Raw genomic sequence first — 24118 nt, forward strand, 5'->3', positions numbered from 1 at the left:
CAGACATGCCACTTTTTGGACGTTAGTGAAATTCATTGCATGTCTGTCTGAGATACAGGAGCTGTTGAGAGGATTTCTGGATAAAGATGCAGCGTGGCACTGAATTCCAAACATCACCAGGCAGGCAGTGCAGGAAATAAATCGTTTGGTCGCTGCTGCTCCTGTGTTGAGGAACTATGATGTCAACAAGCCTTTTGTGATATGAATGACTCCAGCAAAAATGGACTTGGCTGCTTAATGAAAGAGTGTCAGCCAGTGGCTTTTGCATCCAGGAGGCTTATCCCAGCCAAGCAAAATTATGGACATATTATGAGTAAAATTATGTACAAATTGAAAAAGAATGTCTCAGCATTTTGTATGTCTGTCAGCGCTTTCATCATTACCTCTGTGACCGAGACATAATTACAGCAGAAGCTGACCGCAAGCCTCTGATTGCAATCTTCAAAGAGCCCCTGTTGTGTGCACCCAAGTGACCTCAAAGCCTGTTGACAAATTATAAACTTTAAAACCTCAGTATTGTTTAAAAGCTGGACCCTGAGCTATTAGCTAGTGACTTACTCAGCAGAACCACTGCAAACAACCACCAGCAGTCCAGCGCCGGTACTGAGGGATGTAACATAGTAAATGACGACAGATAAAGACCTTACGGTCCATCCAGTCTGCCCAACAAGATAAGCTCTTTTTACATGGTATGTGATATTTATACCTGAGTTTGATTTGTCCTTGCCATTCTCAGGGCACAGACTGTAGACGTCTGACCAGCATTGTTCTTGTACTAAGTTCTGAAGCTAACATCAAAGTCCCTTAAAATTTACACTCCAGCCCATCCCTATCTATTCAGTCACAATCGGAGCATAAATCATGGAAGTCCGTCCAGCACTGTTCTTGTACTAAAAGTTCTGAAGATTCTGGAATCCTCAAGAGTTACAAGATTCCAGCATCCCAATTAGTAGCAACATTCCATGTAGAACCCCAAAGAGTAACATAGTAACACAGTAAATGACGGCAGATAAAGCCCTGAACGGTCCATCCAGTTTGCCCAACAAGATAAACTCATTTTACATTGTATGTGATACTTTATACCCGTTTGATTTGTCCTTGTCATTCTCAGGGCACAGACCGTAGACGTCTGACCAGCACTGTTCTTGTACTAAAAGTTCTGAAGATTCTGGAATCCTAAAGAGTTACAAGATTCCGGAATCCCAATTAGTAGCAACATTCCATGTAGAACCCCAAAGAGTAACATAGTAACATAGTAAATGACGGCAGATAAAGACCTTACGGTCCATCCAGTCTGCCCAAAAAGATAAACTCATTTTACATGGTATAATGTGATACCTGAGTTTGATTTGTCCTTGTCATTCTCAGGGCACAGACTGTAGACGTCTGACCAGCACTGTTCTTGTACTAAAAGTTCTGAAACTAACATTGAAGCCCTTAAAATTTACACTCCAGCCCCTCCATATCTATTCAGTCACAATCAGGGCGTTGACCGTAGAAGTCTGCCCAGCTCCCGTTTTGTTTCCAATTACCAGCGTCACCACCCAATTTCCACTAAGATTCTGTAGATCCATTCCTTCTAAACAGGATTCCTTTGTGTTTATCCCACACACGTTTGAACTCCATTACTGTTTTCATCTCCACCACCTCCTCCTGACATTATTCCTGAGTCTGCCCCCCTTCAACCTCAATTCATGTCCTCTAGTTCTACCACCTTCCCTTCTACGGAAAAGGTTAATTTGTGGATTAAACTTTAAATCTGGCAAGATCCCAAAAAAGTACAAAACATTTTATACTTGCTTATCCCAGAAATAGTGGATTTTCCCCAAGTCCATTTAATAATGGTCTATGGACTTTTTCTTTGGGAAGCCGTCCAAACCTTTTTAAAACTCCGCTAAGCTAACTGCCTTTACCACGTTCTCCGGCAACGAATTCCAGAGTTTAATTACACGTTGAGTGAAGAAAAATTTTCTCCAATTCGTTTTAAATTTACTACATTGTAGCTTCATCGCATGCCCCCTAGTCCTAGTATTTCCAATCTGTCCAAAATTCTGCGGCACGACTTATTTTCCGCCAGAATCGTTATACCCACACTAGCCCGCTCCTCAAGTCACTTCACTGGCTCCCTGTCCGCTTCCGCATACAGTTTAAACTTCTCGTACTGACCTTTAAGTGCATCCACTCTGCAGCCCCCCATTACCTCTCCACTCTCATCTCTCCCTACATTCCTCCCCGTGAACTCCGCTCACTGGACAAATCTCTTGTCGTCCCCCTTCTCCTCCACTGCTAACTCCAGGCTTTGCTCCTTTTCTCTCGCGGCACCTTATGCCTGGAATAGACTTCCTGGACCTATACGTCTAGCTCCATCTCTACCTGTTTTCAAATCTATGCTGAAACCCACCTTTTCACTGCTGCTTTTTAGCTCCTAGCCACTACTCAATTGCCCTCCCCTTGTCCCTTCCTTCCTTCTCACCCATTACTTCCCTCACCCGTAACTGTCTTGTCTGTCTGTATTATTTAGATTGTAAGCTCTTTTGATCAGGGACTGTCTCTTTGTATCAGGTGTTCAGCGCTGCGTGCGTCTGGTAGTGCTATACAAATGCTAATAATAATAATAATATTTTTGGAAAGCGTGAACAGACGCTTCACATTCACCTGTTCCACTCCACTCATTATTTTATATACCTCTATCATGTCTCCCCTCAGCCGTCTCTTCTCCAAGCTGAAGAGCCCTGGCCGCTTTAGCCTTTCCTCATAAGGAAGTTGTCACATCCCCTTTATCATTTTCGTCGCCCTTCTCTGCACCTTTTCTAATTCCACTATATCTTTTTTGAGATGCGGCGACCAGAATTGAACACAATATTTGAGGTGCGGTCGCACCATGGAGCGATACAAAGGCATTATAACATCCTCATTTTTGTTTTCCATTCCTTTCCTAATAATACCTAACATTCTATTTGCTTTCTTAGCCACAGCAGCACACTGAGCAGAAGGTTTCAACGTATCATCAACGATGACACCTAGATCCCTTTCTTGGTCAGCGACCCCTAACGTTGAACCTTGCATGACGTAGCTATAATTCGGGTTCCTCTTTCCCACATGCATCACTTTGCACTTGCTCACATTAAACGTCATCTGCCATTTAGACGCCCAGTCTCGTAAGGTCCTCTTGTAATTTTTCACAATCCTCCCGCGATTTAACCACTTTGAATAACTTTGTGTCATCAGCAAATTTAATTACCTCACTAGTTACTCCCATATCTAGGTCATTTATAAATATGTTAAAAAGCAGCAGTCCCAGCACAGACCCCTGGGGAACCCCACTAACTACCCTTCTCCATTAAGAATACTGACCATTTAACCCTACTCTCTGTTTTCTATCTTTTAACCAGTTTTTAATCCACAATAGGACAGTTCCTCCTATCCCATGACTCTCCAATTTCCTCTGGAGTCTTTCATGAGGTACTTTGTCAAACGCCTTCTGAAAATCCAGATACACAATATCAACCGGCTCACCTTTATCCACATGTTTGTTCACCCCTTCAAAGAAATGTAGTAGATTGGTGAGGCAAGATTTCCCTTCACTAAATCCATGTTGACTTTGTCTCATTAATCCATGCTTTTGAATGTGCTCTGTAATTTTGTTCTTTATAATAGTCTCTATCTATATTTATTCAATAAAGTAAATTTCAGAGAATAAAGAGGCTTTAGTTGTGGCTGATGTGCTGAGATTATACTTCTAGGATATTAAGGCTTCACAGATATTACACTTTAAAAGGCCTAGACAGTTACTACTGATATTCCACAGAGAGCCTCTCTTGCCTGATTAAATCCCTCAGAATATCGACCCCTCTGTGTATATGTTCCACCTCTGGTTACCCCTGGGCTGCCTATTAAGACGTTTTATTGCATTGTAAGTAACAGACTATGCCATACTTTGTACTCTTATTTGGATAATTGTACTGCTGTAATTGTCTGTTGCTTGTATTCAGCTTATTCTTGCTGTACACTGCCTTGGGTGAATGTTTTTAAAAAGATGATCAATCAATAAATCGATAAGAGAAGGGTCAGAGACCCACCCTAAATAACATATAACATAGTAACATAGTAGATGACGGCAGAAAAAGACCTGCACGGTCCATCTAGTCTGCCCACGATAAACTCATATGTGTATACCTTACCTTGATTTGTACCTGTCTTTTTCAGGGCACAGACCGTATAAGTCTGTCCAGCAGTATTTCCCGCCTCCCAACCACCAGTCCCGCCTCCCATCACCGGCTCTGGCACAGACCCCATATAGGTCTGCCCTCCCCTATCCTAGCCTCTCAACCACCAACCCCTCTTCCCCCCGTCACCCAATTTCAGCTAAGCTTCTGTGGATCCATTCCACAGTGAAGCAAGGGAGTACATAAGTACATAAGTACATAAGTAGTGCCATACTGGGAAAGACCAAAGGTCCATCTAGCCCAGCATCCTGTCACCGACAGTGGCCAATCCAGGTCAAGGGCACCTGGCACGCTCCCCAAACGTAAAAACATTCCAGACAAGTTATACCTAAAAATGCGGAATTTTTCCAAGTCCATTTAATAGCGGTCTATGGACTTGTCCTTTAGGAATCTATCTAACCCCTTTTTAAACTCCGTCAAGCTAACCGCCCGTACCACGTTCTCCGGCAACGAATTCCAGAGTCTAATTACACGTTGGGTGAAGAAACATTTTCTCCGATTCGTTTTAAATTTACCACACTGTAGCTTCAACTCATGCCCTCTAGTCCTAGTATTTTTGGATAGCGTGAACAGTCGCTTCACATCCACCCGATCCATTCCACTCATTATTTTATACACTTCTATCATATCTCCCCTCAGCCGTCTCTTCTCCAAGCTGAAAAGCCCTAGCCTTCTCAGCCTCTCTTCATAGGAAAGTCGTCCCATCCCCACTATCATTTTCGTCGCCCTTCGCTGTACCTTTTCCAATTCTACTATATCTTTTTTGAGATACGGAGACCAGTACTGAACACAATACTCCAGGTGCGGTCGCACCATGGAGCGATACAACGGCATTATAACATCCGCACACCTGGACTCCATACCCTTCCTAATAACACCCAACATTCTATTCGCTTTCCTAGCCGCAGCAGCACACTGAGCAGAAGGTTTCAGCGTATCATCGACGACGACACCCAGATCCCTTTCTTGATCCGTAACTCCTAATGCGGAACCTTGCAAGACGTAGCTATAATTCGGGTTCCTCTTACCCACATGCATCACTTTGCACTTGTCAACATTGAACTTCATCTGCCACTTGCACGCCCATTCTCCCAGTCTCGCAAGGTCCTCCTGTAATTGTTCACATTCCTCCTGCGACTTGACGACCCTGAATAATTTTGTGTCATCGGCGAATTTAATTACCTCACTAGTTATTCCCATCTCTAGGTCATTTATAAATACATTAAAAAGCAACGGACCCAGCACAGACCCCTGCGGGACCCCACTAACTACCCTCCTCCACTGAGAATACTGGCCACGCAATCCTACTCTCTGCTTCCTATCTTTCAACCAGTTCTTAATCCATAATAATACCCTACCTCCGATTCCATGACTCTGCAATTTCTTCAGGAGTCTTTCGTGCGGCACTTTGTCAAACGCCTTCTGAAAATCCAGATATACAATATCAACCGGCTCCCCATTGTCCACATGTTTGCTTACCCCCTCAAAAAAATGCATTAGATTGGTGAGGCAAGACTTCCCTTCACTAAATCCGTGCTGACTTTGTCTCATCAGTCCATGTTTTTGTATATGCTCTGCAATTTTATTCTTAATAATAGCCTCCACCATCTTGCCCGGCACCGACGTCAGACTCACCGGTCTATAATTTCCCGGATCTCCTCTGGAACCCTTCTTAAAAATCGGAGTAACATTGGCTACCCTCCAGTCTTCCGGTACTACACTCGATTTTAGGGACAGATTGCATATTTCTAACAGTAGCTCCGCAAGTTCATTTTTTAGTTCTATTAATACTCTGGGATGAATACCATCAGGTCCCGGTGATTTACTACTCTTCAGCTTGCTGAACTGACCCATTACATCCTCCAAGGTTACAGAGAATTTGTTTAGTTTCTCCGACTCCCCCGCTTCAAATATTCTTTCCGGCACCGGTGTCCCCCCCAAATCCTCCTCGGTGAAGACCGAAGCAAAGAATTCATTTAATTTCTCCGCTACGGCTTTGTCCTCCTTGATCGCCCCTTTAACACCATTTTCGTCCAGCGGCCCAACCGACTCTTTGGCCGGTTTCCTGCTTTTAATGTATCTAAAAAATTTTTACTATGTATTTTTGCTTCCAACGCTAATTTCTTCTCAAAGTCCTTTTTTTGCCCTCCTTATCTCCGCTTTGCATTTGGCTTGGCATTCCTTATGATCTATCCTGTTACTTTCAGTTGGTTCTCTTCTCCACTTTCTGAAGGATTGTTTTTTGGCTCTAATGATTTCCTTTATCTTACTGTTTAGCCACGCCGGCTGACGTTTAGTCTTTTTTCCCTTTTTTCTAATACGTGGAATATATTTGTCCTGAACCTCCAGGATGGTGTTTTTAAACAGCATCCACGCCTGATGCAAGTTTTTTACTCTGCGAGCTGCTCCTTTCAGTCTTTTTTTCACCATTTTTCTCATTTTGTCGTAATCACCTTTTCTATAGTTAAACGCTAGCGTACTTGATTTCCTAGTTTCACTTCCTTCAATGCCAATATCAAAACCGATCATATTATGATCACTGTTATCAAGCGGCCCTCGTATCGTTACCCCCTGCACTAGATCATGAGCACCACTAAGGACTAAGTCTAGTATTTTTCCTTCTTTTGTCGGCTCCTGAACTAGCTGTTCCATGAAGCTGTCCTTGATTTCATCAAGAAATCCTATGTCCCTTGCGTGTACAGATGTTACATTAACCCAGTCTATATGCGGGTAATTGAAATCCCCCATTATTATTGTGTTGCCCAGTTTGTTTGCGTCCCTGATTTCCTTTAACATTTCCGCATCCGTCTGTTCGTCCTGGCCAGGCGGACGGTAGTACACTCCTATCACTATCCTTTTCCCCTTTGCACATGGAATTTCAATCCACAGTGATTCCAAGGAGTGTTTTGTTTCCTGCAGAATTTTCAATCTATTTGATTCAAGGCTCTCGTTAATATACAACGCTACCCCTCCACCAATCCGATTCACCCTATCACTACGATATAATTTGTACCCCGGTATGACAGTGTCCCACTGGTTATCCTCCTTCCACCAGGTCTCAGAGATGCCTATTATATCTAATTTTTCATTTAGTGCAATATATTCCAACTCCCCCATCTTATTTCTTAGGCTCCTGGCATTCGCATATAGACATTTCAAACTATGTTTGTTGTTCCTAAGTACATCATGCTTAGTACTTGACAGTATTAATTGGCAATCTTTTGTCTGATTTTTATTGTTATTTAAAGATACCCGATCTACTACAATCTCTTTTGCAACCTCACTATCAGGATACTCTATCTTCCCTGTTATGGTGATATCTTTGAAAGATACCTTATCCCGAACCATGCTCTTTTGAGCGACTGTCGGCCTTCCCCCCATTTCTAGTTTAAAAGCTGCTCTATCTCCTTCTTAAACGCCGATGCCAGCAGTCTGGTCCGACTCTGGTTAAGATGGAGCCCATCCTTTCGGAATAGGCTCCCCCTTCCCCAGAATGTTGCCCAGTTCCTAACAAATCTAAAGCCCTCCTCCCTGCACCATCGTCTCATCCACGCATTGAGACTCTGGAGCTCTGCCTGTCTCTTGGGCCCTGCGCGTGGCACAGGTAGCATTTCAGAAAATGCTACCCTGGAGGATCTGGATTTCAGCTTTCTACCTAAGAGCCTAAATTTTGCTTCCAGAACCTCTCTCCCACATTTTCCTATGTCATTAGTACCCACATGTACCAAGACAGCCGTCTCCTCCCCAGCACTATATAAAATCCTATCTAGGTGACGCGTGAGGTCCGCCACCTTCGCACCAGGCAGGCAAGTCACCAGGCGATCCTCACGTCCACCAGCCACCCAGCTATCTATATGCCTAATGATCGAATCACCAAGTACAACAGCTGTCCTAACCTTTCCCTCCCGGGCAACATTTGGAGATATATCCTCGGTGCGAAAGGATAATACATCCCCTGGTGGGCAGGTCCTGGCTACAGGAGTACTTCCTACTTCACCAGGGTGATGCTCTCCTTCTAGGAGACCTCCCTCCTCCAAGGTAGCACAGGGGCTACCTGACTGGAGGTGGGACTTCTCTACAACATCCCTGTAGGTCTCCTCTATGTACCTCTCTATCTCCCTCAGCTCCATCAAGTCTGCTACTCTAGCCTCTAGAGAACGGACACGTTCTCTGAGAGCTAGGAGCTCTTTGCATCGGGCACACACATATGACACCTCACCAATTGGGAGATAATCATACATGTGACACTCAATGCAAAAGACTGGATAGCACCCCTCTCACTGCTGGACTGCTGACTCCATCTTAGTGTATTTTGAGTTTTTCCGTAATTTAAAACTTGCTAAAGTATTAAGGATATCAGCCTATCACTAACTTACAGTTCCTCCTTTAAACCCCAATCTTCAAGTTCCGAAAGCACAAGCAAAATTTGTTCACTTACCAGAGAAATATCCTCTTCTCCCAGAACTTATTAGAAGGGAGAAGAGGATATTTCTCTGGTAAGTGAAACCCAGAAGATGTAAGGGAGAAACCCAGCACCTTGCACTGTAGATGATGGCACTCCTGAGAATACACCTTCCCTTCACTGTGCTTCACTGACTCACTTATTCTGACTGTCCAAAGCACTTTCAGTAAAGAGACATTTCTCTTCCTTGCTCCCCTCCAAAAGTCAACATGGTAGGTATGAAACCTCCTCTACTAAAGCTCAACACTTATTTCACACAGAACTCTGCTGCACGTCTTATATTCCGCCTAGACCGATATACTCTTATCACCCCTCTCCTCAGGTCACTTCACTGGCTTCCAATCAGATACTGCATTCAGTTCAAGCTTCTCCTTCTTACCTACAAATGCACTCAGTCTGCAGCCCCTCACTACTACCCTCATCTCCCCTTACGTTCCCACCCGAAACCTCCGTTCACAGGACAAATCCCTCCTCTCAGTACCCTTCTCCACCACCGCCAATTCCAGACTCCGCCCATTCTGCCTAGCCTCACCCTATGCCTGGAATAGACTTCCTGAGCCCCTGCGCCAAGCCCCCTCCCTACCCATCTTCAAAGCCTTACTCAAAGCCCACCTCTTCAATGTTGCTTTTGACACCTAACCTCTATACCTTCAAGTAACCTAGACTACCCCAATTTAATGACCCCTACTTAACTAACTGTATATTTGTCCTTTAGACTGTAAGCTCATTGAGCAGGGACTGTCTTTCTATGTTAAATTGTACAGCGCTGCGTAACCCTAGTAGCGCTCTAGAAATGTTAAGTAGTAGTAGTAGTATTACATATAGCAGTGATTTAACCAGAGCTGAGATTGTGATGTCATAATGCCTCATTCCACCAATGCCTAAGAGCCAACCTCATCAGTGATGTCACAATGGCTCGACTGTCCTATACTTGGCCCACTTCCCCCCTTAGTGTGAAGAGTTTCAGTCTCTGGTATCCAGAGCTGATATTGTGATGTCATAATGCCTCATTCCACCAATGCCTAAGAGCCAACCTCATCAGTGATGTCACAATGGCTCGACTGTCCTTTACTTGGCCCACTTCCCCCCTTAGTGTGAAGAGTTTTAGTCTCTGGTATCCAGAGCTGAGATTGTGATGTCATAATGCCTCATTCCACCAATGCCTAAGAGCCAACCTCATCAGTGATGTCACAATGGCTTGATTGTCCTATATTTGTCTCACTCTTATCTATTAGATTGTAAGCTCTTTGAGCAGGGACTGTCTTTCTATGTTAAATTGTACAGCGCTGCGTAACCCTAGTAGCGCTTTAGAAATGTTAAATAGTAGTAGTAGTATTACATAAAACCTAAACCTCTGAGGCTGAAGTGTGACAGTGCAGACAAAGCCGGGCAGAGTGAGGGAGATTTTAAAAGCCCTGCTCCTCTCAATCTAAAACCTCCCAACATTTCTCATTCCCTTTTTATACATTTATTTATTTAAGAGATTTATTCTACATGATCTAACCAATGTTTAGCAAATGACAAATAAATCCAGAAATAGAACAATGTGGATAAAGTTGGGGGAGGGGGGGTGCTTGAGTCGTGCTCGTTGCAGTGGAAGAACAGGACGTCACTGCAACGCGCACGACTCAAGCACCCCCCTCCCCCAACTGACATTATGGGTAGGGTTACCATATTTTGTCCCCCAAAAAGGAGGACACATGCCCCACCCCACCACACACCCGCCCCACCCCTTTCACACCCCACCCCACCCCCTTTCATGACCTCACTCCACCCCCTGTCACATTTTCCCGTCCCTCTTGTCACACACCCCGTCACTCCCCCTCCCCGTCACCCCCTCCCCTTACCTTGCTACTGCCCTGGTGGTCTAGTGACCTCTTCGGGTCAGGAAACAGCCCCCTCTTTCCTGCCCGGAGCACTGCCCTGCATGCATCCTTCCTCTTGCTGATCTCGACGCCGATTCAAAATGGCCGCCGAGAGTTGACGTCTCGCAAGGTCACTTTTAACTCTCGGACGCCATTTTGAATCAGCGCCGAGATCAGCAAGAGGAAGGATGCATGCAGGGCAGTGCTCCGGGCAGGAAAGAGGGGGCTGTTTCCTGACCCGAAGGCGGAAGAGGTCACTAGACCACCAGGGCAGTAGCAAGTAAGGGGAGGGGAGGCTAGCAATCTGCCCGTTTGTCCAGAAATTCGGACAAACAGGCAGATTGGCAAAACCTGCCCGGTTGCCCGGACATGTCCTCAAAAAGAGGACATATCCGGGTAAATCTAGACATATGGTAACCCTAATTATGGACCCCATCTTCTCTTCATTATCATTACAAAGTGGAAGAGGCCACCAAATGCATGTTACAAATCGCAAGGCCTTCACCCTGGTATCAGCAGCGGTTACCTCTCTTAGATGGTAGACGTACACTCTGCCCCGTTCTCGGCCTTCGCTGAAGTACATGGGAGCAGCGACAAGTAGGACATCGGTGATTCCATCGCCGTTCACATCCACGGAGTCTATTGTACTGCCGTAATAGGCGCCGATCTGAAAGTGGAGACAGAGCTGGTGGAGAGAGAGGCCCGACTTCTTCTTTCTCCTTTCCACTGGGTAGCAGGCTGGGCCCAGAGCCTTTGCCAGTGCCGAAGCTTGTAGTTCTATTTCCCAACCAACAGGGGGCACTGGCAGCACACTACAATGCCTCCTGCTTCTAGTGAACTATGCAGTCAGCAGGGCAGGAGCGTAGCCAGACATCCAGTTTTGGGTGGGCCTGGGCCCCACATGGGTGGGCAGAAGAACTCTGCCCTGTCCAACAAGTAAGTTGGTCTTTCCCTCTCTCGCCTGCATACCATATGCTCTCTCAAATATCCCCCCTCCCCCACATACCTTTTAAGTATCAGATTTTCACCGGCAGCGAGCAGCAACTAATGCACACTGCTCACGTTGGCCCCACAGCCTTCCGTCTGATGCAACTTCCTGTTTCCGCATAGGCGGGAATACATCAGAGGGAAGGCTGTGGAGCCGGTACGAACAGTGTGTATCAGTCGCTGCTCGCAGCAGGCGAAGATCTGCTATTTACAAGGTATGCAGGAGGTTGGGAGTTTTTGGCTGGTGGGGCTTGGGGATCCCTGCCAGCCACATCATAAGTGGGCCTGGGCCCACCCGGGTCCACCCTTGGCTACACCACTGGAACAGGGGCAGTCCTCGTGACAGTAGCTCACACAGGGCTTTGTAAAACTGCAGCTTTTAGAAACCAAGGCCTTTCCTGACAATTCTTTAGGAGAAAGCAGCAAAGCCCCTCTTTCCATATCCATTCCATGTATTTCGGCCCCACTAATCGTGTCCTGTTACTTACATAATTGTAACTCATTCCCAGAAGGGCAAAACAGAGACTTAGAAGGAGCTATGAAACTCAATTTTTTTAAATATGTACAATTAGAGTTACTTCAACTAAATCAGTCAATACCCAATCAGTGGGGCTTTAACTATTGGAGAGAAGGAGGGTGGTTTAGCTGCAGAGGAGCCCTTGGAAATATGTACAGAACACAGGAAGTTGATATTCAGACACAATACAGGCAGGGACTTTTTGTTTCAAAATAGATGAGTTAATGCAGGCTGAAAAGTAAATACACACACTGGCGGTTCAACACCCCAAAATGGCCTGCCCAGGGTCAGTGGCAGAGCTGGGATTAGAATCTAGGCACAGGGAGGTAAAGAGATTTGCCCAGGGTCACACAGAGTCAGTGCCAGGGCTGAGATTAGAATTCGGGCACAGGGAAGTAAAGTCACTTGTCCAGAGTCGCACAGAGGGTCAGTGGCAGAGCTGGGATTAGAACCCAAGCATAAGGAAGTAAAGTAACTAGCCCAGGGTTGCAAAGAGAGTCAGTGGCAGAGCTGGGATTAGAATCCAGGCACAAGGAAGTAAAGTGACTTTCCCAGGATCACACAGAGTCAGTGCCAGGGCTGGGATTAGAATTCGGGCACAGGGAAGTAAAGTAATTAGCCCAGAGTCGCACAGAGGGTCAGTGGCAGAGCTGGGATTAGAACCCAAGCATAAGGAAGTAAAGTAACTTTCCCAGGGTCACACAGAGTCAGTGCCAGGGCTGAGATTAGAATTCGGGCACAGGGAAGTAAAGTCACTTGTCCAGAGTCGCACAGAGGGTCAGTGGCAGAGCTGGGATTAGAACCCAAGCATAAGGAAGTAAAGTAACTAGCCCAGGGTTGCAAAGAGAGTCAGTGGCAGAGCTGGGATTAGAATCCAGGCACAAGGAAGTAAAGTGACTTTCCCAGGATCACACAGAGTCAGTGCCAGGGCTGGGATTAGAATTCGGGCACAGGGAAGTAAAGTAATTAGCCCAGAGTCGCACAGAGGGTCAGTGGCAGAGCTGGGATTAGAACCCAAGCATAAGGAAGTAAAGTAACTAGCCCAGGGTTGCAAAGAGAGTCAGTGGCAGAGCTGGGATTAGAATCCAGGCAGAAGGAAGTAAAGTGACTTTCCCAGGGTCACACAGAGTCAGTGCCAGGGCTGAGATTAGAATTCGGGCACAGGGAAGTAAAGTCACTTGTCCAGAGTCGCACAGAGGGTCAGTGGCAGAGCTGGGATTAGAACCCAAGCATAAGGAAGTAAAGTAACTAGCCCAGGGTTGCAAAGAGAGTCAGTGGCAGAGCTGGGATTAGAATCCAGGCACAAGGAAGTAAAGTGACTTTCCCAGGATCACACAGAGTCAGTGCCAGGGCTGGGATTAGAATTCGGGCACAGGGAAGTAAAGTAATTAGCCCAGAGTCGCACAGAGGGTCAGTGGCAGAGCTGGGATTAGAACCCAAGCATAAGGAAGTAAAGTAACTAGCCCAGGGTTGCAAAGAGGGTCAGTGGCAGAGCTGGGATTAGAATCCAGGCACAAGGAAGTAAAGTGACTTTCCCAGGATCACACAGAGTCAGTGCCAGGGCTGGGATTAGAATTCGGGCACAGGGAAGTAAAGTAATTAGCCCAGAGTCGCACAGAGGGTCAGTCGCAGAGCTGGGATTAGAACCCAAGCATAAGGAAGTAAAGTAACTAGCCCAGGATTGCAAAGAGAGTCAGTGGCAGAGCTGGGATTAGAATCCAGGCACAGGGAAGTAAAGTCACTTGACCAGAGTTGCACAGAGGGTCCGTGGCAGAGCTGGGATTAGAACCCAAGCATAAGGAAGTAAAGTAACTAGCCCAGGGTTGCAAAGAGAGTCAGTGGCAGAGCTGCGATTAGAATCCAGGCAGAAGGAAGTAAAGTGACTTTCCCAGGGTCACACAGAGTCAGTGCCAGGGCTGAGATTAGAATTCGGGCACAGGGAAGTAAAGTCACTTGTCCAGAGTCGCACAGAGGGTCAGTGGCAGAGCTGGGATTAGAACCCAAGCATAAGGAAGTAAAGTAACTAGCCCAGGGTTGCAAAGAGAGTCAGTGGCAGAGCTGGGATTAGAATCCAGGCACAAGGAAGTAAAGTGACTTTCCCAGGATCACACAGAGTCAGTGCCAGGGCTGGGATTAGAATTCGGGCACAGGGAAGTAAAGTAACTAGCCCAGAGTCGCACAGAGGGTCAGTGGCAGAGCTGGGATTAGAACCCAAGCATAAGGAAGTAAAGTAACTAGCCCAGGGTTGCAAAGAGAGTCAGTGGCAGAGCTGGGATTAGAATCCAGGCACAGGAAAATAAAGTCACTTGTCCAGAGTTGCACAGAGGGTCAGTGGCAGAGCTGGGATTAGAATCCAGGCACAGGGAAGTAAAGTCACTTGTCCAGAGTTGCACAGAGGGTCAATGGCAGAGCTGGGATTAGAACCCAAGCATAAGGAAGTAAAGTAACTAGCCCAGGGTTGCAAAGAGAGTCAGTGGCAGAGCTGGGATTAGAATCCAGGCACAGGGAAGTAAAGTCACTTGACCAGAGTTGCACAGAGGGTCCGTGGCAGAGCTGGGATTAGAACCCAAGCATAAGGAAGTAAAGTAACTAGCCCAGGGTTGCAAAGAGAGTCAGTGGCAGAGCTGCGATTAGAATCCAGGCAGAAGGAAGTAAAGTGACTTTCCCAGGGTCACACAGAGTCAGTGCCAGGGCTGGGATTAGAATTCGGGCACAGGGAAGTAAAGTCACTTGTCCAGAGTCGCACAGAGGGTCAGTGGCAGAGCTGGGATTAGAACCCAAGCATAAGGAAGTAAAGTAACTAGCCCAGGGTTGCAAAGAGAGTCAGTGGCAGAGCTGGGATTAGAATCCAGGCACAAGGAAGTAAAGTGACTTTCCCAGGATCACACAGAGTCAGTGCCAGGGCTGGGATTAGAATTCGGGCACAGGGAAGTAAAGTAATTAGCCCAGAGTCGCACAGAGGGTCAGTGGCAGAGCTGGGATTAGAACCCAAGCATAAGGAAGTAAAGTAACTAGCCCAGGGTTGCAAAGAGAGTCAGTGGCAGAGCTGGGATTAGAATCCAGGCACAGGAAAATAAAGTCACTTGTCCAGAGTTGCACAGAGGGTCAGTGGCAGAGCTGGGATTAGAATCCAGGCACAGGGAAGTAAAGTCACTTGTCCAGAGTTGCACAGAGGGTCAATGGCAGAGCTGGGATTAGAACCCAAGCATAAGGAAGTAAAGTAAGTAGCCCAGGGTTGCAAAGAGAGTCAGTGGCAGAGCTGGGATTAGAATCCAGGCACAGGGAAGTAAAGTCACTTGACCAGAGTTGCACAGAGGGTCCGTGGCAGAGCTGGGATTAGAACCCAAGCATAAGGAAGTAAAGTAACTAGCCCAGGGTTGCAAAGAGAGTCAGTGGCAGAGCTGCGATTAGAATCCAGGCAGAAGGAAGTAAAGTGACTTTCCCAGGGTCACACAGAGTCAGTGCCAGGGCTGAGATTAGAATTCGGGCACAGGGAAGTAAAGTCACTTGGCCAGAGTCGCACAGAGAGTGGCAGAGCTGGGATTAGAACTCAAGCATAAGGAAGTAAAGTAACTAGCCCAGGGTTGCAAAGAGAGTCAGTGCCAGGGCTGGGATTAGAATCCAGGCACAGGGAAGTAAAGTCACTTGTCCAGAGTTGCACAGAGGGTCAGTGGCAGAGCTGGGATTAGAACCCAAGCATAAGGAAGTAAAGTAACTAGCCCAGGGTTGCAAAGAGAGTCAGTGGCAGAGCTGGGATTAGAATCCAGGCACAGGGAAGTAAAGTGACTTTCCCAGGGTCACACAGAGTCAGTGCCAGGGCTGGGATTAGAATTCGGGCACAGGGAAGTAAAGTCACTTGGCCAGAGTCGCACAGAGAGGCAGTGGCAGAGCTGGGATTAGAACTCGAGCATAAGGAAGTAAAGTAACTAGCCCAGGGTTGCAAAGAGAGTCAGTGCCAGGGCTGGGATTAGAATCCAGGCACAAGGAAGTAAAGTGACTTTCCCAGGGTCACACAGAGTCAGTGCCAGGGCTGGGATTAGAATTCGGGCACAGGGAAGTAAAGTCACTTGGCCAGAGTCGCACAGAGGGTCAGTGGCAGAGCTGGGATTAGAACCCAAGCATAACGAAGTAAAGTAACTAGCCCAGGGTTGCAAAGAGAGTCAGTGCCAGGGCTGGGATTAGAATCCAGGCACAGGAAAATAAAGTCACTTGTCCAGAGTTGCACAGAGGGTCAGTGGCAGAGCTGGGATTAGAATCCAGGCACAGGGAAGTAAAGTCACTTGTCCAGAGTTGCACAGAGGGTCAATGGCAGAGCTGGGATTAGAACCCAAGCATAAGGAAGTAAAGTAACTAGCCCAGGATTGCAAAGAGAGTCAGTGGCAGAGCTGGGATTAGAATCCAGGCACAGGGAAGTAAAGTCACTTGACCAGAGTTGCACAGAGGGTCCGTGGCAGAGCTGGGATTAGAACCCAAGCATAAGGAAGTAAAGTAACTAGCCCAGGGTTGCAAAGAGAGTCAGTGGCAGAGCTGCGATTAGAATCCAGGCAGAAGGAAGTAAAGTGACTTTCCCAGGGTCACACAGAGTCAGTGCCAGGGCTGAGATTAGAATTCGGGCACAGGGAAGTAAAGTCACTTGGCCAGAGTCGCACAGACAGTGGCAGAGCTGGGATTAGAACCCAAGCATAAGGAAGTAAAGTAACTAGCCCAGGATTGCAAAGAGAGTCAGTGGCAGAGCTGGGATTAGAATCCAGGCACAGGGAAGTAAAGTCACTTGACCAGAGTTGCACAGAGGGTCAGTGGCAGAGCTGGGATTAGAACCCAAGCATAAGGAAGTAAAGTAACTAGCCCAGGGTTGCAAAGAGAGTCAGTGGCAGAGCTGGGATTAGAATCCAGGCAGAAGGAAGTAAAGTGACTTTCCCAGGGTCACACAGAGTCAGTGCCAGGGCTGAGATTAGAATTCGGGCACAGGGAAGTAAAGTCACTTGTCCAGAGTCGCACAGAGGGTCAGTGGCAGAGCTGGGATTAGAACCCAAGCATAAGGAAGTAAAGTAACTAGCCCAGGGTTGCAAAGAGAGTCAGTGGCAGAGCTGGGATTAGAATCCAGGCACAAGGAAGTAAAGTGACTTTCCCAGGATCACACAGAGTCAGTGCCAGGGCTGGGATTAGAATTCGGGCACAGGGAAGTAAAGTAATTAGCCCAGAGTCGCACAGAGGGTCAGTGGCAGAGCTGGGATTAGAACCCAAGCATAAGGAAGTAAAGTAACTAGCCCAGGGTTGCAAAGAGAGTCAGTGGCAGAGCTGGGATTAGAATCCAGGCACAGGAAAATAAAGTCACTTGTCCAGAGTTGCACAGAGGGTCAGTGGCAGAGCTGGGATTAGAATCCAGGCACAGGGAAGTAAAGTCACTTGTCCAGAGTTGCACAGAGGGTCAGTGGCAGAGCTGGGATTAGAACCCAAGCATAAGGAAGTAAAGTAACTAGCCCAGGGTTGCAAAGAGAGTCAGTGGCAGAGCTGGGATTAGAATCCAGGCACAGGGAAGTAAAGTCACTTGACCAGAGTTGCACAGAGGGTCCGTGGCAGAGCTGGGATTAGAACCCAAGCATAAGGAAGTAAAGTAACTAGCCCAGGGTTGCAAAGAGAGTCAGTGGCAGAGCTGCGATTAGAATCCAGGCAGAAGGAAGTAAAGTGACTTTCCCAGGGTCACACAGAGTCAGTGCCAGGGCTGAGATTAGAATTCGGGCACAGGGAAGTAAAGTCACTTGTCCAGAGTCGCACAGAGGGTCAGTGGCAGAGCTGGGATTAGAACCCAAGCATAAGGAAGTAAAGTAACTAGCCCAGGGTTGCAAAGAGAGTCAGTGGCAGAGCTGCGATTAGAATCCAGGCAGAAGGAAGTAAAGTGACTTTCCCAGGGTCACACAGAGTCAGTGCCAGGGCTGGGATTAGAATTCGGGCACAGGGAAGTAAAGTAATTAGCCCAGAGTCGCACAGAGGGTCAGTGGCAGAGCTGGGATTAGAACCCAAGCATAAGGAAGTAAAGTAACTAGCCCAGGGTTGCAAAGAGAGTCAGTGGCAGAGCTGGGATTAGAATCCAGGCACAGGAAAATAAAGTCACTTGTCCAGAGTTGCACAGAGGGTCAGTGGCAGAGCTGGGATTAGAATCCAGGCACAGGGAAGTAAAGTCACTTGTCCAGAGTTGCACAGAGGGTCAATGGCAGAGCTGGGATTAGAACCCAAGCATAAGGAAGTAAAGTAACTAGCCCAGGATTGCAAAGAGAGTCAGTGGCAGAGCTGGGATTAGAATCCAGGCACAGGGAAGTAAAGTCACTTGACCAGAGTTGCACAGAGGGTCCGTGGCAGAGCTGGGATTAGAACCCAAGCATAAGGAAGTAAAGTAACTAGCCCAGGGTTGCAAAGAGAGTCAGTGGCAGAGCTGCGATTAGAATCCAGGCAGAAGGAAGTAAAGTGACTTTCCCAGGGTCACACAGAGTCAGTGCCAGGGCTGAGATTAGAATTCGGGCACAGGGAAGTAAAGTCACTTGTCCAGAGTCGCACAGAGGGTCAGTGGCAGAGCTGGGATTAGAACCCAAGCATAAGGAAGTAAAGTAACTAGCCCAGGGTTGCAAAGAGAGTCAGTGGCAGAGCTGGGATTAGAATCCAGGCAGAAGGAAGTAAAGTGACTTTCCCAGGATCACACAGAGTCAGTGCCAGGGCTGGGATTAGAATTCGGGCACAGGGAAGTAAAGTAATTAGCCCAGAGTCGCACAGAGGGTCAGTGGCAGAGCTGGGATTAGAACCCAAGCATAAGGAAGTAAAGTAACTAGCCCAGGGTTGCAAAGAGAGTCAGTGGCAGAGCTGGGATTAGAATCCAGGCACAGGGAAGTAAAGTCACTTGTCCAGAGTTGCACAGAGGGTCAGTGGCAGAGCTGGGATTAGAATCCAGGCACAGGGAAGTAAAGTCACTTGTCCAGAGTTGCACAGAGGGTCAATGGCAGAGCTGGGATTAGAACCCAAGCATAAGGAAGTAAAGTAACTAGCCCAGGATTGCAAAGAGAGTCAGTGGCAGAGCTGGGATTAGAATCCAGGCACAGGGAAGTAAAGTCACTTGACCAGAGTTGCACAGAGGGTCAGTGGCAGAGCTGGGATTAGAACCCAAGCATAAGGAAGTAAAGTAACTAGCCCAGGGTTGCAAAGAGAGTCAGTGGCAGAGCTGCGATTAGAATCCAGGCAGAAGGAAGTAAAGTGACTTTCCCAGGGTCACACAGAGTCAGTGCCAGGGCTGAGATTAGAATTCGGGCACAGGGAAGTAAAGTCACTTGGCCAGAGTCGCACAGAGAGTGGCAGAGCTGGGATTAGAACTCAAGCATAAGGAAGTAAAGTAACTAGCCCAGGGTTGCAAAGAGAGTCAGTGCCAGGGCTGGGATTAGAATCCAGGCACAGGGAAGTAAAGTCACTTGTCCAGAGTTGCACAGAGGGTCAGTGGCAGAGCTGGGATTAGAACCCAAGCATAAGGAAGTAAAGTAACTAGCCCAGGGTTGCAAAGAGAGTCAGTGGCAGAGCTGGGATTAGAATCCAGGCACAGGGAAGTAAAGTGACTTTCCCAGGGTCACACAGAGTCAGTGCCAGGGCTGGGATTAGAATTCGGGCACAGGGAAGTAAAGTCACTTGGCCAGAGTCGCACAGAGAGGCAGTGGCAGAGCTGGGATTAGAACTCGAGCATAAGGAAGTAAAGTAACTAGCCCAGGGTTGCAAAGAGAGTCAGTGCCAGGGCTGGGATTAGAATCCAGGCACAAGGAAGTAAAGTGACTTTCCCAGGGTCACACAGAGTCAGTGCCAGGGCTGGGATTAGAATTCGGGCACAGGGAAGTAAAGTCACTTGGCCAGAGTCGCACAGAGGGTCAGTGGCAGAGCTGGGATTAGAACCCAAGCATAACGAAGTAAAGTAACTAGCCCAGGGTTGCAAAGAGAGTCAGTGCCAGGGCTGGGATTAGAATCCAGGCACAGGAAAATAAAGTCACTTGTCCAGAGTTGCACAGAGGGTCAGTGGCAGAGCTGGGATTAGAATCCAGGCACAGGGAAGTAAAGTCACTTGTCCAGAGTTGCACAGAGGGTCAATGGCAGAGCTGGGATTAGAACCCAAGCATAAGGAAGTAAAGTAACTAGCCCAGGATTGCAAAGAGAGTCAGTGGCAGAGCTGGGATTAGAATCCAGGCACAGGGAAGTAAAGTCACTTGACCAGAGTTGCACAGAGGGTCCGTGGCAGAGCTGGGATTAGAACCCAAGCATAAGGAAGTAAAGTAACTAGCCCAGGGTTGCAAAGAGAGTCAGTGGCAGAGCTGGGATTAGAATCCAGGCAGAAGGAAGTAAAGTGACTTTCCCAGGGTCACACAGAGTCAGTGCCAGGGCTGAGATTAGAATTCGGGCACAGGGAAGTAAAGTCACTTGGCCAGAGTCGCACAGACAGTGGCAGAGCTGGGATTAGAACCCAAGCATAAGGAAGTAAAGTAACTAGCCCAGGATTGCAAAGAGAGTCAGTGGCAGAGCTGGGATTAGAATCCAGGCACAGGGAAGTAAAGTCACTTGACCAGAGTTGCACAGAGGGTCCGTGGCAGAGCTGGGATTAGAACCCAAGCATAAGGAAGTAAAGTAACTAGCCCAGGGTTGCAAAGAGAGTCAGTGGCAGAGCTGCGATTAGAATCCAGGCAGAAGGAAGTAAAGTGACTTTCCCAGGGTCACACAGAGTCAGTGCCAGGGCTGAGATTAGAATTCGGGCACAGGGAAGTAAAGTCACTTGTCCAGAGTCGCACAGAGGGTCAGTGGCAGAGCTGGGATTAGAACCCAAGCATAAGGAAGTAAAGTAACTAGCCCAGGGTTGCAAAGAGAGTCAGTGGCAGAGCTGGGATTAGAATCCAGGCACAAGGAAGTAAAGTGACTTTCCCAGGATCACACAGAGTCAGTGCCAGGGCTGGGATTAGAATTCGGGCACAGGGAAGTAAAGTAATTAGCCCAGAGTCGCACAGAGGGTCAGTGGCAGAGCTGGGATTAGAACCCAAGCATAAGGAAGTAAAGTAACTAGCCCAGGGTTGCAAAGAGAGTCAGTGGCAGAGCTGGGATTAGAATCCAGGCACAGGGAAATAAAGTCACTTGTCCAGAGTTGCACAGAGGGTCAGTGGCAGAGCTGGGATTAGAATCCAGGCACAGGGAAGTAAAGTCACTTGTCCAGAGTTGCACAGAGGGTCAATGGCAGAGCTGGGATTAGAACCCAAGCATAAGGAAGTAAAGTAACTAGCCCAGGATTGCAAAGAGAGTCAGTGGCAGAGCTGGGATTAGAATCCAGGCACAGGGAAGTAAAGTCACTTGACCAGAGTTGCACAGAGGGTCCGTGGCAGAGCTGGGATTAGAACCCAAGCATAAGGAAGTAAAGTAACTAGCCCAGGGTTGCAAAGAGAGTCAGTGGCAGAGCTGCGATTAGAATCCAGGCAGAAGGAAGTAAAGTGACTTTCCCAGGGTCACACAGAGTCAGTGCCAGGGCTGAGATTAGAATTCGGGCACAGGGAAGTAAAGTCACTTGTCCAGAGTCGCACAGAGGGTCAGTGGCAGAGCTGGGATTAGAACCCAAGCATAAGGAAGTAAAGTAACTAGCCCAGGGTTGCAAAGAGAGTCAGTGGCAGAGCTGCGATTAGAATCCAGGCAGAAGGAAGTAAAGTGACTTTCCCAGGATCACACAGAGTCAGTGCCAGGGCTGGGATTAGAATTCGGGCACAGGGAAGTAAAGTAATTAGCCCAGAGTCGCACAGAGGGTCAGTGGCAGAGCTGGGATTAGAACCCAAGCATAAGGAAGTAAAGTAACTAGCCCAGGGTTGCAAAGAGAGTCAGTGGCAGAGCTGGGATTAGAATCCAGGCACAGGAAAATAAAGTCACTTGTCCAGAGTTGCACAGAGGGTCAGTGGCAGAGCTGGGATTAGAATCCAGGCACAGGGAAGTAAAGTCACTTGTCCAGAGTTGCACAGAGGGTCAGTGGCAGAGCTGGGATTAGAACCCAAGCATAAGGAAGTAAAGTAACTAGCCCAGGATTGCAAAGAGAGTCAGTGGCAGAGCTGGGATTAGAATCCAGGCACAGGGAAGTAAAGTCACTTGACCAGAGTTGCACAGAGGGTCCGTGGCAGAGCTGGGATTAGAACCCAAGCATAAGGAAGTAAAGTAACTAGCCCAGGGTTGCAAAGAGAGTCAGTGGCAGAGCTGCGATTAGAATCCAGGCAGAAGGAAGTAAAGTGACTTTCCCAGGGTCACACAGAGTCAGTGCCAGGGCTGAGATTAGAATTCGGGCACAGGGAAGTAAAGTCACTTGGCCAGAGTCGCACAGAGAGTGGCAGAGCTGGGATTAGAACTCAAGCATAAGGAAGTAAAGTAACTAGCCCAGGGTTGCAAAGAGAGTCAGTGCCAGGGCTGGGATTAGAATCCAGGCACAGGGAAGTAAAGTCACTTGTCCAGAGTTGCACAGAGGGTCAGTGGCAGAGCTGGGATTAGAACCCAAGCATAAGGAAGTAAAGTAACTAGCCCAGGGTTGCAAAGAGAGTCAGTGGCAGAGCTGGGATTAGAATCCAGGCACAGGGAAGTAAAGTGACTTTCCCAGGGTCACACAGAGTCAGTGCCAGGGCTGGGATTAGAATTCGGGCACAGGGAAGTAAAGTCACTTGGCCAGAGTCGCACAGAGAGGCAGTGGCAGAGCTGGGATTAGAACTCGAGCATAAGGAAGTAAAGTAACTAGCCCAGGGTTGCAAAGAGAGTCAGTGCCAGGGCTGGGATTAGAATCCAGGCACAAGGAAGTAAAGTGACTTTCCCAGGGTCACACAGAGTCAGTGCCAGGGCTGGGATTAGAATTCGGGCACAGGGAAGTAAAGTCACTTGGCCAGAGTCGCACAGAGGGTCAGTGGCAGAGCTGGGATTAGAACCCAAGCATAACGAAGTAAAGTAACTAGCCCAGGGTTGCAAAGAGAGTCAGTGCCAGGGCTGGGATTAGAATCCAGGCACAGGAAAATAAAGTCACTTGTCCAGAGTTGCACAGAGGGTCAGTGGCAGAGCTGGGATTAGAATCCAGGCACAGGGAAGTAAAGTCACTTGTCCAGAGTTGCACAGAGGGTCAATGGCAGAGCTGGGATTAGAACCCAAGCATAAGGAAGTAAAGTAACTAGCCCAGGATTGCAAAGAGAGTCAGTGGCAGAGCTGGGATTAGAATCCAGGCACAGGGAAGTAAAGTCACTTGACCAGAGTTGCACAGAGGGTCCGTGGCAGAGCTGGGATTAGAACCCAAGCATAAGGAAGTAAAGTAACTAGCCCAGGGTTGCAAAGAGAGTCAGTGGCAGAGCTGCGATTAGAATCCAGGCAGAAGGAAGTAAAGTGACTTTCCCAGGGTCACACAGAGTCAGTGCCAGGGCTGAGATTAGAATTCGGGCACAGGGAAGTAAAGTCACTTGGCCAGAGTCGCACAGACAGTGGCAGAGCTGGGATTAGAACTCAAGCATAAGGAAGTAAAGTAACTAGCCCAGGGTTGCAAAGAGAGTCAGTGCCAGGGCTGGGATTAGAATCCAGGCACAGGGAAGTAAAGTCACTTGTCCAGAGTTGCACAGAGGGTCAGTGGCAGAGCTGGGATTAGAACCCAAGCATAAGGAAGTAAAGTAACTAGCCCAGGGTTGCAAAGAGAGTCAGTGGCAGAGCTGGGATTAGAATCCAGGCACAGGGAAGTAAAGTCACTTGTCCAGAGTTGCACAGAGGGTCAGTGGCAGAGCTGGGATTAGAACCCAAGCATAAGGAAGTAAAGTAACTAGCCCAGGGTTGCAAAGAGAGTCAGTGGCAGAGCTGGGATTAGAATCCAGGCACAAGGAAGTAAAGTGACTTTCCCAGGGTCACACAGAGTCAGTGCCAGGGCTGGGATTAGAATTCGGGCACAGGGAAGTAAAGTCACTTGGCCAGAGTCACACAGAGAGGCAGTGGCAGAGCTGGGATTAGAACTCAAGCACAAGGAAGTAAAGTAACTAGCCCAGGGTTGCAAAGAGGGTCAGTGGCA

The 24118-nt window shown here is 47.8% G+C and overlaps 1 protein-coding gene across 1 annotated transcript in view; it reads right to left on the reverse strand.

The window, feature by feature from the left end:
• Nucleotides 1–24118, reverse strand: part of LOC115459045 (integrin alpha-11-like) — a gene marked incomplete at its 5' end in the record, with an annotated part of 127725 nt that overhangs the window by 101215 nt on the left and 2392 nt on the right. The window contains one exon of the mRNA XM_030188910.1: nucleotides 11080–11220. Coding sequence (XP_030044770.1) covers nucleotides 11080–11220 — 141 coding nt within the window. The remainder of the gene's footprint in view (nucleotides 1–11079; nucleotides 11221–24118) is intronic.

The sequence above is a fragment of the Microcaecilia unicolor genome, unplaced genomic scaffold, assembly GCF_901765095.1.
Source record: "Microcaecilia unicolor unplaced genomic scaffold, aMicUni1.1, whole genome shotgun sequence".
In the NCBI taxonomy this organism is placed as follows: Eukaryota; Metazoa; Chordata; class Amphibia; order Gymnophiona; family Siphonopidae; genus Microcaecilia; species Microcaecilia unicolor.